The sequence below is a fragment of the Globicephala melas genome, chromosome 3, assembly GCF_963455315.2.
Source record: "Globicephala melas chromosome 3, mGloMel1.2, whole genome shotgun sequence".
Lineage (NCBI taxonomy): Eukaryota > Metazoa > Chordata > Mammalia > Artiodactyla > Delphinidae > Globicephala > Globicephala melas.
Genome location: NC_083316.1, coordinates 48824966 through 48837783, shown reverse-complemented (window position 1 = coordinate 48837783; position 12818 = coordinate 48824966). Strand labels below are relative to the sequence as shown.

Genomic DNA, 12818 nt, shown 5'->3' with positions numbered 1-12818 from the left:
AAACGTGACAGCCAGACACTTTAAACCAGCGGGGTTGGCCTTTCTCCCCCACCTCAGCCTGGAACCAGCAGTCGGTTCCCTAAATACTGAAATCTCTGGTCTTCACGCTCTCCCCACCCCCGCAGAGATGAGGCCGGAAAATGAAAAGGCCGGGGTGAGACGCAAGGCTGGGTCAACCCTAACGGAGCCCGCTGCCCCCACCCTCCGGGCTGCCGTCCCGGGGAGGATGGAGATCGCGGGAGGAGCGAGGGCTCCCGGCCCGGGACCCGCCAGCGCGCCCGCCCGACGCCCCCAGAGACGCAGCCCGCTACACCCGGGCCCTTCCCCGCCGGCCTCCCCCGGCCCAGCCCCCCGAAGGGCCCCTCCCCGCCCCGGCACTGCAGCGGCACCCGGGGCGGACCCCAAGCTGGCCTCACTCGCACACACGCCACACACAAAAGCGCCGCCGCCGCCGCCTTCCCGCCCCCACTGCGCGGCGGAGTAATCAATGAGGCAGCCGGCGCCCGCGTCTCCTCCGTGCACGCCCGAATGCGGGGCCCGGGCGGCAGGGGCGGCGGCGAGACTCACCATCGCTCCGCTTGATCTCCACGTAAATCCCGATCTGGATCTTGCCGAAGTTGGCCGTTGCCATCACCTCATCTGGAGCAGCGGCGGCTGGCCGAGGGAGGGGGACGCGAGGGCGGAAAAGGCGGGGAGGGGACGGGGTAGGTGTGGGAGGGGGAGCGGTTGCCCGCGGCCGCGCCGGCCCGGGCGACAGCGTGAACGCGAGCCGGGGCCGCGAAGAGCAGCGGCGGGCTGGCAGGCGGAGGCCCCGGGCCTGCAGGCCGGCGGGAGGACGCGCACGCCGGGGCGTCGGGGTGAAGCGAGGGCCGGGGCCGTGAGGCGGCGCGGGCGAAAGTGGGAGGGCCCGCGCCGCCCGCCCTGGAGCAGACGCTGGGGAGGCGGGGCGCCGCGCGCCTGCGCAGAGCGCTCCTCCCGCGTCTCTTCCTCGTCTGCCTGCCTTTCCCCGCTGCCTCGAGGGGGCCCCGCCCGCAGTGAGGTCGGCAGAGGGAGCGGAACGCTGGCTCTACGGGTCGCAGCGAGCCTGCGTCTCGGTTGATTTCGGCGTGCGGCCTGGAAGAGGCAGGAACCCGCGCCCCGGTGCCATCCGGCCTCTCTGGCACCCAAAAATTGGCGCTCTTGCTGGAATGGATTAAGGACCCTGTGGTTTCTGGGCGTTCCGGCTGGAGCGCGTGGCTGAGGGATGAATTTAGGGGTCGGCCATTGACAGCATGGGTTCAGTGTTTCATCTGAGAGTGTCACCTCTGTTGCTACTTAGAGGTGGCCTGTCCAAGTAACCGTCCCAAGGTTTCCCATCCAGTTGTGGAAGAAAAGAAGAAACACCTTTGAGGAGTCACCCACCCTAGGTCAGAATGAAGGTCCTCTTTTCATGGCTTTGACTTAGCTCATCACCACTCAAAAAGAAACCCTGTGGTATGGGGGCGGGGAGGGGGGCTTGGCTGCTCGGTTTATGATGCATCCGATGCTGGTGTCTTGTCTCTGCTGTAGGGTTCAAGACTATTTGCACTGGACCATAAAACCAGTAACTATGATTCAAGGACAGAGGGCAGACACAAGGTTGACTAAGGAAGGTGTCTTTCCTGCAGTCACTTGATTAGTCTGACCACATCAGCATGTGGAGAGCGGGATTCTTCATCCTGGCAGAGCAGGAAGGCCATGTGGACAGGGACCATAGAAACTATGTTTACAGGACTGTAAAACAAACCTCCAAACGTGTGACTTTTGCTTCTAGTATTAGGACTTGATATGGAGGAAACACACTTATCGTGCTCTGCTTTCTCTAGTCATTGTTAATCTCCCTGTAATATTAACTAAAAACAGTTTTAAAATTTAAAAATTGGAAACTGGATACATGTGTGTTAAGTGCGTGTGTGGATATATGCAAATGGCTAGAGTTTTCAACCTAATATAAGTAATCAAGTCAAATAGATCCTAAAAGAATTGTTGAAAGATTCAGACTACGTTTGTAACTTGAATATATTAAAGGCATAGTTGTCAAAAGAAGAAAGTTTCTTAGATCCAATCTAAAGTAAAAATAATGTCTATGAAAAAAACACTGGGTAGGGATTCCCTGGTGGCGCAGTGGTTGAGAGTCCGCCTGTCGATGCAGGGGACACGGGTTCGTGCCCCGGTCCGGGAAGATCCCATATGCCGCGGAGCGGCTGGGCCCCTGAGCCATGGCCGCTGAGCTTGCGCGCCCGGAGCCTGTGCTCTGCAAGGGGAGAGGCCACAACAGTGAGAGGCCCGCGTACCACAAAAACAAAACAAAACAAAACAAAACAAAACACTGGGTAGACAAGTTAGAAAATAACCGGCTTTTACATTCCAGAAATGACATTACTGTAAATCTCAATTCAGGACCTCTGTTTCAAAATAAGATTTGACCAAATCAAGATTCAGGGTTTTTTTTTTTTAATAATCTTGAGAGTTTTATCTGAACTCTTTGAGCTTCTGTCTAGTAGAACTCATTCCCTGATGTCTCGATGACTGAGGTATACAGCATCTATTTGCTTGCAAATTCTTTAAAGAATACAAAGAAATCAAGCTATACACCTATTAAATTTAAAATTGCTTCATAAAATATTATGTTTTATCACGGTTGCTGACACATACTTTGCACCCTGTGGGAAGTTTTCATGAGGGTCAAGTGAAATAAAATGTGATAGTACTTTGTATTTATAATCAAGTTAAAAAACAAAGTAAACCACCCTACAAAAAATAACCTAGTACTCTACTGTAATCTTCAAATCATTAATTCAAATTTTATATCCAATGATGTAAAATTAAACACACTTTGCAATTTGCCTCTGGCCCTCATCACCTCACACTTAAGAGGATAGCAAGAGCTTTACAGACCTGTCTATATTCTTTTACCCACTCGAGTCCATCCTAACTTAACTGACAGAATAATCTTGCTTAAGGATAATTTCCATCAAGTCATATCCTATTAATAGTGGCTGCTGTTGTCCTACCCTATCCTGAGTTGATAAACCATTTCAAAAAAATCATAGTTATTGTCATCGAGCCAAGCCAATCTCTTTATAAGGCCTAGATTAAAAAAATTTTTTCTCTACTTTGGGGTCATTAGTACATAAACGTTAAGAGATTATTCCAAGGAAGAGGCTGTTAAGCCAGTGAGCAGGATTTGAAGCAGAAGCCAACACTCACCTTAACCAGTTACCTGCTTCTCTGGGGAAGAGCAGAGGCATGACTTGGCTCCAGTTCTAGCTCAAATTATACATACGTGTCTACATCTTCTTACTTGAAGTTTTCCATTCAGTGTTTGCATCTATTCTCAATTACACAAAGTTTGTGGATCTAGGATCAAATGAAGAAAATGGATGCAGTTGACAGAAACTCTTCGACTTTGTTGTCTCCTTTCTGTCCTGTGCTGTTTTGGAGACTTTTCGGTTGTCAGTGTTTCCAATTCCCATTAAATTTACTTAAATTTTAATTCTAATTAAACTGGTGTAATTTTATTGTAATATATTTTAGTCCTTAAACAAATACATTAAAAACACCTGGGAGATATAAATCCCAATTTTACCCGCTCTGAATATTTGTTCTTTTCTTCTCTGTTGGATTTCTCTTCCTGCCTGCAAACATTTTCAGGCTCCTTTGTCTTGGAAAAAAAATCTTTTGATCCTTCTCTTCCTATTTAAATTCCATTCTATTTTTTACTTTCCTTCCCCTGCCAAATTCTCAAATGACTGCTTTAAATACCCACTACCTTGATTCCCCATCACTCATTCATTTCCTAACCCCTAAATCTGGATTTAATCCTCTACTGAATTATATTTTTTTAAGTCAACATTTACTTGTAATTACCTCATTCAGTATACACTACCATCTTATTTTTGAATTTTATTTATTTATTTTTTATACAGCAGATTCTTATCTATTTTATACACATTAGTGTATATATGCCAATCCCAATCTCCCAATTCATCCCACAACTACCACCATCACCACCACCCCCCGCCCTGCTTTTCCCGCTACACTACCATCTTTATTTTCCTTGAATTCATTGAAGAATGGCCTACCTGCTCTCTCCCAAACAATACCGTTCCTGCCTCAGTTTCTGCTCATATAGTAAGTGATTTACTCACCTCTATTTTTATTTTTGGCTGTGCCACATGGCTTGGGGGGTATTAGTTCCCTGACCAGGGATTGAATCCATGCCCCCTGCAGTGGAAGCACAGAGTCCTAACCACTAGACAACCAGGGAAGTCCCTTACTCTGCTCTATTTAAAGCCTTTCTATGTGGCAAGGCACAGCTGTAGTCTCCCTTCTTTATGGTGCTTTCTCCACCCAATCTAATTTATAATGACGGTCCTATCCGGGTGATTCTCCCCCCAGCCATGATCATCAGAAGCACTTAAGAAATATTTTAATAAAAATATGTAAGCACAAACTCTACTCCAGGCCTAACAGTTTAAAATTTCCAGGGAGGAATTTAATGTGGTCTGTTTTTTTTGTTTTGTTTTTTTGTTTTTTTTTGGCTGTGTTGGGTCTTCGTTTCTGTGCGAGGGCTCTATCTAGTTGCGTCGAGCAGGGGCCACTCTTCATTGCGGTGCGCAGGCCTCTCACTGTCGCGGCCTCTCTTGTTGCGGAGCACAGGCTCCAGACGCACAGGCTCAGTACTTGTGGCTCACGGGCCCAGTTGCTCCGCGGCATGTGGGATCTTCCCAGACCAGGGCTCGAACCTGTGTCCCCTGCATTGGCAGGCAGACTCAACCACTGCGACACCAGGGAAGCCCATGTGGTCTGTTTTTTAAAAACTCATCAGGAGATTCTGAGGTGTATATATAACTGGTTGAGAACCAGTTGATTACCCTTGAATTTCCATAATTTGATATTTTCTATACATTGCCCACGTAGGGACTGAGTACTGAATAGACACTGATTGGTTATTTACCTAGTCCATCTTCTTCATTATAATTCTTTCATGTATACTTTTTTTTTTTTTTTTTTTTTGCGGTACGCGGGCCTCTCACTGTTGTGGCCTCTGCCGTTGCGGAGCACAGGCTCCGGACGCGCAGGCTCAGCGGCCATGGGTCACGGGCCCAGCCCCTCCGCGGCATATGGGATCTTCCCGGACCGGGGCACGAACCCGTGTCCCCTCATGTATACCCGTGTCCCCTCATGAAGTCCTCATGTATACTTTTTGATAGTCTACTTATCAAACTTATTTTGATAGTATACTTTCACTTATACCTTTTGATAGTGTATTGGATTGTATTAACAGTAAGCTTTTGGTACAAAGCTAATTTACAAAGCCTTTTAGGGTCCATATTGAATTTAGATCTATATAGAAATACCAAATAATGTGGTGTCATATTCCATCATTGTCTACATTGAGGTATTCCTAATCTTTATACTTATTAATCAAATATTTGCCTTAATTTTCATTTACATAACGAATTCCTCTCAAGTATAGGAAGTGTAGAGGTTTCCCCTTACACCAGATTTTCAGTAATTTGATGAGTATGAGCTCATAAGTAACAGGAGGTGGTCTTTTCACCATTTGTAGTAATATATCCAAGTTGAAAATGATTTATATATTCTTACATAGTTCTTATTAATTCGGGAGCTTAGTAAACTCTTATAGAGTTGTCATGGAGCATCAGCGATGTAAAACAAAATGATTGATGGTGTGCTACACATTCTCATTATTTTAAAAAACTACGGCCGGTGTTAGTTTTTTCAATGTATTCAGTCTAAGTCAAGTATAACTAGAGAGAACACGTTTCCCTGAAATATTTCTTGTTGTTAAAGGATAGCACTTGATTTTTTGGTTGCTGTTTTGATGTAATCAACTTAACAGAAAGCAAATTTTCCAGTAAATATTAAGGTCCCAAACATACCTTATTTCCCTAATCTTTGTTAATATGCATACTTACTTTTATGGCGTTTGAATTCCTTCTTTAAATTGAAAATATATGTTATATACTGTGAGTGGAGCCTAGCTAGGCCATAGTAAATACATTTTACAACAGTGGAAATAAAGACATTTTTCATTATAGATTTAGTCTCTTAAAATAATTGTTTTGCTTGACTTCACTTCTTATGACTATTTCAGTGTGTTTTTATAGTCCATATGTCCATATACTTATAATTTTTAATAGCCATATACTATTCCATATATATGTATATTTTTGACATTGCTTCATGGCATGCGGAATCTTAGTTCCCCAACCAGGGATCCAAACATGTCCCTTACAGTGGAAGCACAGATTCCTAACCACTGGACCTCCAGGGAATTCCCATACTATTTGATATATTTCTAAATCATTTTTTGCTTACACATTCACTGTATTCTTGGGTTATCTTCAATATAAAATTCTAATTATGAACATCTTTGTAAACCTTTTTTGTGGGAAAATTCCTCTAAATGAAAATATCAGGTCAAAGGATATGAAAGTTATACTTAAAATATAAAAGAGATAACATCACTTCCTTCTTAAAATCAATCACCAGCTTCCTAGAATAAAATCTAAATTCTTTACAGAGCTATACATGATCTAGCTTTGGCTACCTCTCCACCCTTGTCTGGTACCACACTCCTGCTCATTCTGCTCTAGCCTCACTGAGTTCTTTTCTTTCCCTTAAATATGTCAAGCTCTTCCCCAGATCAACATTGTGGCTCTTGCTCAACTTTTCATAGGATTGTTTCTTGTTATCTTTCAAGTCTTAGTCAAAAAGCACCTCCTGAAAAATGTCTTCCCTTACCCTCCACCTCACCCCCACTTTACTCTCTATCACTCTGTAACTTAACACCACCTGCAATTACCTTGCTCCATTATTTACTTTTTCATCTGTCTCCTCCCCCATTCTAAGTAAGCTCCCTGAGGGTAGGAAACTTGTCTAATGTTCTTTGTTACATCTTCAGCACATAGAACAGTACTTGGAACACAGATGCTCAGCAAATATTTGTTGAATAAATTAAGGAAGTTTAACTCTGTTTTATATTGTCAAATTTATACTCTTTGATTTGATAGTCTTTTCTTGAATGAGGTAAACTGGTAATGTATTTCCTCATTTACATGACCTAGAAAATCAAAATTTAATGTTTCCATCTTCTAAATCTCAAAATCTCTACTAGGTATAGATTATTACATAAGTAATAAATTCTCATAAAGCATTTTATTTTATTTTTAATTTAATTTTTATTTCATTTTAAAATATAGCTGATTTCCTTTTTTTATTATTTTCATTTTATTTTTTTATTTTTTAACATCTTCATTGGAGTATAATTGCTTTACAATGGTGTGTTAGTTTCTGCTTTATAACAAAGTGAATCAGCTATACATATACATATATCCCCATATCTCCTCCCTCTTGCATCTCCCTCCCATCCTCCCTATTCCACCCTCTAGATGGTCACAAAGCACTGAGCTAATCTCCCTGTGCTATATGACTGCTTCCCACTAGCTATCTATTTTACATTTGGTAGCATATATATGTCCATGCTACTCTCTCACTTTGTCCCAGCTTGCCCTTCCCACTCCCTGTGTCCTCAAGTGCATTCTCTATGTCTTCATCGTTATTCCTGTCCTGCCCCTAGGTTCTTCAGAACCTTTTTTTTTTTTAGATTCCATATGTATGTGTTAGCATACGGTATTTGTTTTTCTCTTTCTGACTTACTTCTCTCTGAATGACAGACTCTAGATCCATCCACCTCACTACAAGTAACTCAATTTCATTTATTTTTATGGCTGAGTAATATTCCATTGTATATATGTGCCACATCTTTATCCATTCATCTGTCGATGGATATTTAGGTTGCTTCCATGTCCTGGCTATTGTAAATAGAACTGCGATGAACATTGTGGTACATGACTCTTATTGAAATATGGTTTTCTCCAGGTATATGCCCAGAAGTGGGATTGCTGGGTCATATGGTAGTTCTGTTTTTAGTTTTTTAAGGAACCTCCATACTGTTCTCCATAGTGGCTGTATCAATTTACATTCCTACCAAGAGTGCAAGAGGGTTCCTTTTTCTCCACACCCTCTCCAGCATTTATTGTTTGTACATTTTTTAATGATGGCCATTCTGACGGTGTGAGGTGATACCTCATTGTAGTTTTGATTTGCATTTCTCTAACGATTAGTGATGTTGAGGATCCTTTCATGTGTTTGTTGGCAGTCTGTGTATCTTCTTTGGAGAAATGTCTATTTAGGTCTTCTGCCCATTTTTCGATTGGGTTGTTTGTTTTTTGTTATTGAGCTGCATGAGCTGCTTGTAAAATTTTGGAGATTAATCCTTTGTCACTTGCTTCATTTGCAAATATTTTCTCCCATTCTGAGGGTTGTCTTTTCATCTTGTTTATGGTTTCCTTTGTTTTGCAAAAGCTTTTAACTTTCATTAGGTCCCATTTGTTTATTTTTGTTCTTATTTCCATTTCTCTAGGAGGTGACTCAAAAAGGATCTTGCTGTGATTTATGTCATAGTGTGTTCTGCCTATGTTTCCCTCTAAGAGTTTTATAGTATCTGGACTTACATTTAGGTCTTTAATCCATTTTGAGTTTATTTTTGTGTATGGTGTTAGGGAGTGTTCTAATTTCATTCTTTTACATGTAGCTGTCCAATTTTCCCAGCACCACTTATTGAAGAGGCTGTCTCTTCTCCATTGTATATTCTTGCCTCTTTTATCAAACATAAGGTGACCATATGTGCGTGGCTTATCACTGGGCTTTCTATCCTGTTCCATTGATCTATATTTCTGTTTTTGTGCCAGTACCATACTGTCTTGATTACTGTAGCTTTGTAGTATAGTCTGATGTCCAGGAGCCTGATTCCTCCAGCTCCGTTTTTCTTTCTCAAGATTGCTTTGGCTATTCAGGATCTTTTGTGTGTCCATAGAAATTGTGAAATTTTTTATTCTAGCTCTGTGAAAAATGCCATTGGTAGTTTGATAGGGATTGCATTGAATTTGTAGATTGCTTTGGGTAGTAGAGTCATTTTCACAATGTTGATTCTTCCAATCCAAGAACATGGTATATCTCTCCAACTGTTTGTATCATCTTTCATCATGGTCTTATAGTTTTCTGCATACAGGTCTTTTGTCTCCTTAGGTAGGTTTATTCCTAGGTATTTTATTCTTTTTGTTGCAATGGTAAATGAGAGTGTTTTCTTAATTTCTCTTTCAGATTTTTCATCATTAATGTATAGGAATGCAAGAGATTTCTGTGCATTAATTTTGTATCCTGCTACTTTACCAAATTCATTGATTACCTCTAGTATTTTTCTGGTAGCATCTTTAAGATTTTCTATAGTATGTCATCTGCAAACAGTGACAGCTTTACTTCTTCTTTTCCGATTTGGAATCCTTTCATTTTTTTTCTTCTCTGATTGCTGTGGCTAAAACATCCAAAACTGTGTTGAATAATAGTGGTGAGAGTGGACAAAGTTGTGTTGTTTCTGATCTTGGAAGAAATGGTTTCAGTGTTTTGCCATTGAGAATGATGCTGGCTGTGGGTTTGTCATATATGGCCTTTATTATGTTGAGGTAAGTTCCCTCTATGCCTATTTCTGGAGGGTTTTTATTATAAATGGGTGTTGAATTTTGTTGAAAATTTTTTCTGCATCTATTGAGATGATCATATTGTTTTCCTCCTTCAATTTGTTAATATGGTTTATCACATTGATTGATTTGTGTATACTGAAGAATCCTTGCATCCCTGGGATAAATCCTACATGATCATGGTGTATGATCCTTTTAATGTGCTGTTGGATTCTTTTTGCTAGTATTTTGTTGAGTATTTTTGCTTCTGTGTTCATCAGTGATATTGGTCTGTAGTTTTCTTTCTTTGTGACATCTTTGTCTGGTTTTGGTATCAGGGTGATAGTGGCCTCGTAGAATGAGTTTGCGGGTGTTCCTCCCTCTGCTATATTTTGGAAGAGTTTGAGAAGGATACGTGTTAGCTCTTCTCTAAATGTTTGATAGAATTCACCTGTGAAGCCATCTGGTCCTGGGTTTTTGTTTGTTGGAAGATTTTTTAATCACAGTCTCAATTTCAGTGCTTGTTATTGGTCTGTTTATATTTTCTCTTTCTTCCTGGTTCAATCTCAGAAGGTTGTGCATTTCTAAGAATTTGTCCATTTCTTCCAGGTTGTACATTTTATTGGCATATAGTTGCTCGTAGTAATCTCTCATGATCCTTTGTATTTCTGCAGTGTCAATTCTTACTTCTCCTTTTTCATTTCTAATTCTATTGAATTGAGTCCTCTCCCTTTTTTTTCTTGATGAGTCTGGCTAATGGTTTATTAATTTTGTTTATCTTCTCAAAGAAACAGGTTTTAGTTTTATTGGTCCTTGCTATTGTTTCCTTCATTTCTTTTTTATTTATTTCTGATCTGATCTTTATGATTTCTTTCCTTCTGCTAACTTTGGGATTTTTTTGTTCTTTCTCTGATTGCTTTTGGTGTAAGGCTAGGTTGTTTATTTGAGATATTTCTTATTTCTTGAGGTAGGATTGTAATACTATAAACTTCCTTCTTAGAACGGCTTTTGCTGAATCCCATAGGTTTTAGGTCATCTTGTTTTTCATTGTCATTTGTTTCTAGGTATTCTTTGATTTCCTCTTTGATTTCTTTAGTGATTTCTTGGTTATTAAGTAGTGTACTGTTTAGCCTCCATGTTTGTATTTGTATTTTTCACAGATTTTTTCCTGTAATTGATATCTAGTCTCATAGCGTTGTGGTCAGAAAAGGTACTTGATATGATTTGAATTTTCTTAAATTTACCAAGGCTTGATTTCTGACCCAAGAAATGCTCTATCCTGGAGAACGTTCCATGAACACTTGAGAAGAAAGTGTGATCTGCCGTTTTTGGATGGAATATCCTATAAATATCAATTAAGTCCATCTTGTTTAATGTATCATTTCAAACTTGTGTTTCCTTATTTATTTTCATTTTGGATGATCTGTCCATTGGTGAAAGTGGTGTGTTAAAGTCCCCTACTCTTATTGTATTACTGTCAATTTCCCCTTTTATGGCTGTTAACATTTGCCTTATGTATTGAGGTGCTCCTATTTTGGGTGCATAAATATTTAAAATTGTTATATCTTCTTCTTGGATTGATCCCTTGATCGTTATGTAGTGTCCTTCCTTATCTCTTATAATAGTCTTTATTTTAAAGTCTATTTTGTCTGATATGAGAATTGCTACTCCAGCTTTCTTTTGATTTCTATTTGCATGGAATATCTTTTTCCATCCCCTCACTTTCAGTCTGTATGTGTCCCTATGTCTGAAGTGGGTCTCTTGTAGACAGCATATATATGCGTCTTGTTTTTATATACCTTCAGCCAGTCTATGTCTTTTGGTTGGAGAATTTAATCCATTTACATTTAAGGTAGTTATCAATGTGTATGTTCCTATTACCATTTTCTTAATTGTTTTGAGTTTGTTGTTGTAGGTGTTTTCCTCCTCTGTATTTCCTGCCTAGAGAAGTTCCTTTAGCATTTGTTGTAAAGGTGGTTTGGTGGTGCTGAATTCTCTTAGCTTTTGCTTGTCTGTAAAGATTTTAATTTCTCCATCAAATCTGAATGAGATCCTTGCTGGGTACAGTAATCTTGGTTGTAGGTTTTTCCCTTTCATCACTTTAAATATGTCTTACCACTCCCTCTGGCTTGCAGAGTTTCTGCTGAAAGATCAGCTGTTTACCTTATGGGGATTCCCTTGTATATTATTTGTTGTTTTTCCCTTGCTGCTTTTAATATTCTTTCTTTGTATTTAATTTTTGATAGTTTGATTAATATGTGTCTTGGCGTATTCTCCTTGGATTTATCCTGTATGGGACGCTGTGCTTCCTGGACTTGATTGACTATTTCCTTTCCCATATTAGGAAAGTTTTCAACTGTATTCTCTTCAAATATTTTCTCAGCCCCTTTCTTTTTCTCTTCCTCTGCTGGGACCCCTATAATTCGAATGTTGGTGCATTTAGTGTTGTCCCAGAAGTCTCTGAGACTGTCCTCTATTCTTTTCATTCTTTTCTCTTTATTCTGCTCTGCAGTAGTTATTTCCACTATTTTATCTTCCAGGTCACTTATCCATTCTTCTGCCTCAGTTATTCTGCTATTGTTTCCTTCTAGAGAATCTAAATTTCATTTATTTTGTTGTTCATCATTGTTTGTTTGCTCTTCAGTTCTTCTAGCTCCTTGTGAAACGTTTCTTGTATTTTCTCCATTCTACTTCCAAGATTTTGGATCATTTTTACTATCATTACCCTGAATTCTTTTTCAGGTAGACTGCCTATTTCCTCTTCATTTCTTTGGTCTGGTGGGGTTTTACTTTGCTCCCTCATCTGCTCTGTGTTTCTCTGTCTTCTCATTTTGCTTAACTTACTGTGTTTGAGGTCTTCGTTTCGCAGGCTGCAGGTTTGTAGTTCCCATTGTTTTTGGTGTCTGCCTTAGTGGCTAAGGTTGGTTCTGTTGGTTGTGTAGGCTTTCTGATGGAGTGGACTGGTAACTGTGTTCTGGTGGATGAGGCTGGATCTTGTCTTTCTGGTGGGTGGGACCACGTCCAGTGTTGTGTTTTGGGGTGTCTGTGACCTTATTATGATTTTAGACAGCCTCTCTGCTAATGGGTGGGATTGTGTTCCTGTCTTGGTAGTTCTTTGGCATTGGGTGTCCAGCACTGTAGCTTCCTGTTCGTTGAGTGGAGCTGGATCATATCTTTGAGATGGAGATCTCTTGGAGAGCTTTCGCTGTTTGATATTATGTGGAGCCGGGAGGTCTCTGGTGGACCAATGTC

General features: G+C 40.7%; 1 protein-coding gene across 4 annotated transcripts in view; it reads right to left on the bottom strand.

The window, feature by feature from the left end:
- KIF2A (kinesin family member 2A) overlaps positions 1–869 on the bottom strand; it is a 70446-nt gene extending 69577 nt beyond the window's left edge. For 2 of the 4 annotated variants that reach the window (XM_060295807.2, XM_030843978.3), the window contains exon 1: positions 568–869. In XM_060295807.2, coding sequence (XP_060151790.1) covers positions 568–631 — 64 coding nt within the window. In that variant the 5' untranslated portion in view covers positions 632–869. The remainder of the gene's footprint in view (positions 1–567) is intronic. The other 2 variants (XM_030843989.3, XM_030843971.3) reach the window with 1 other exon arrangement.
- Between the last annotated feature and the right edge of the window lie 11949 nt (positions 870–12818).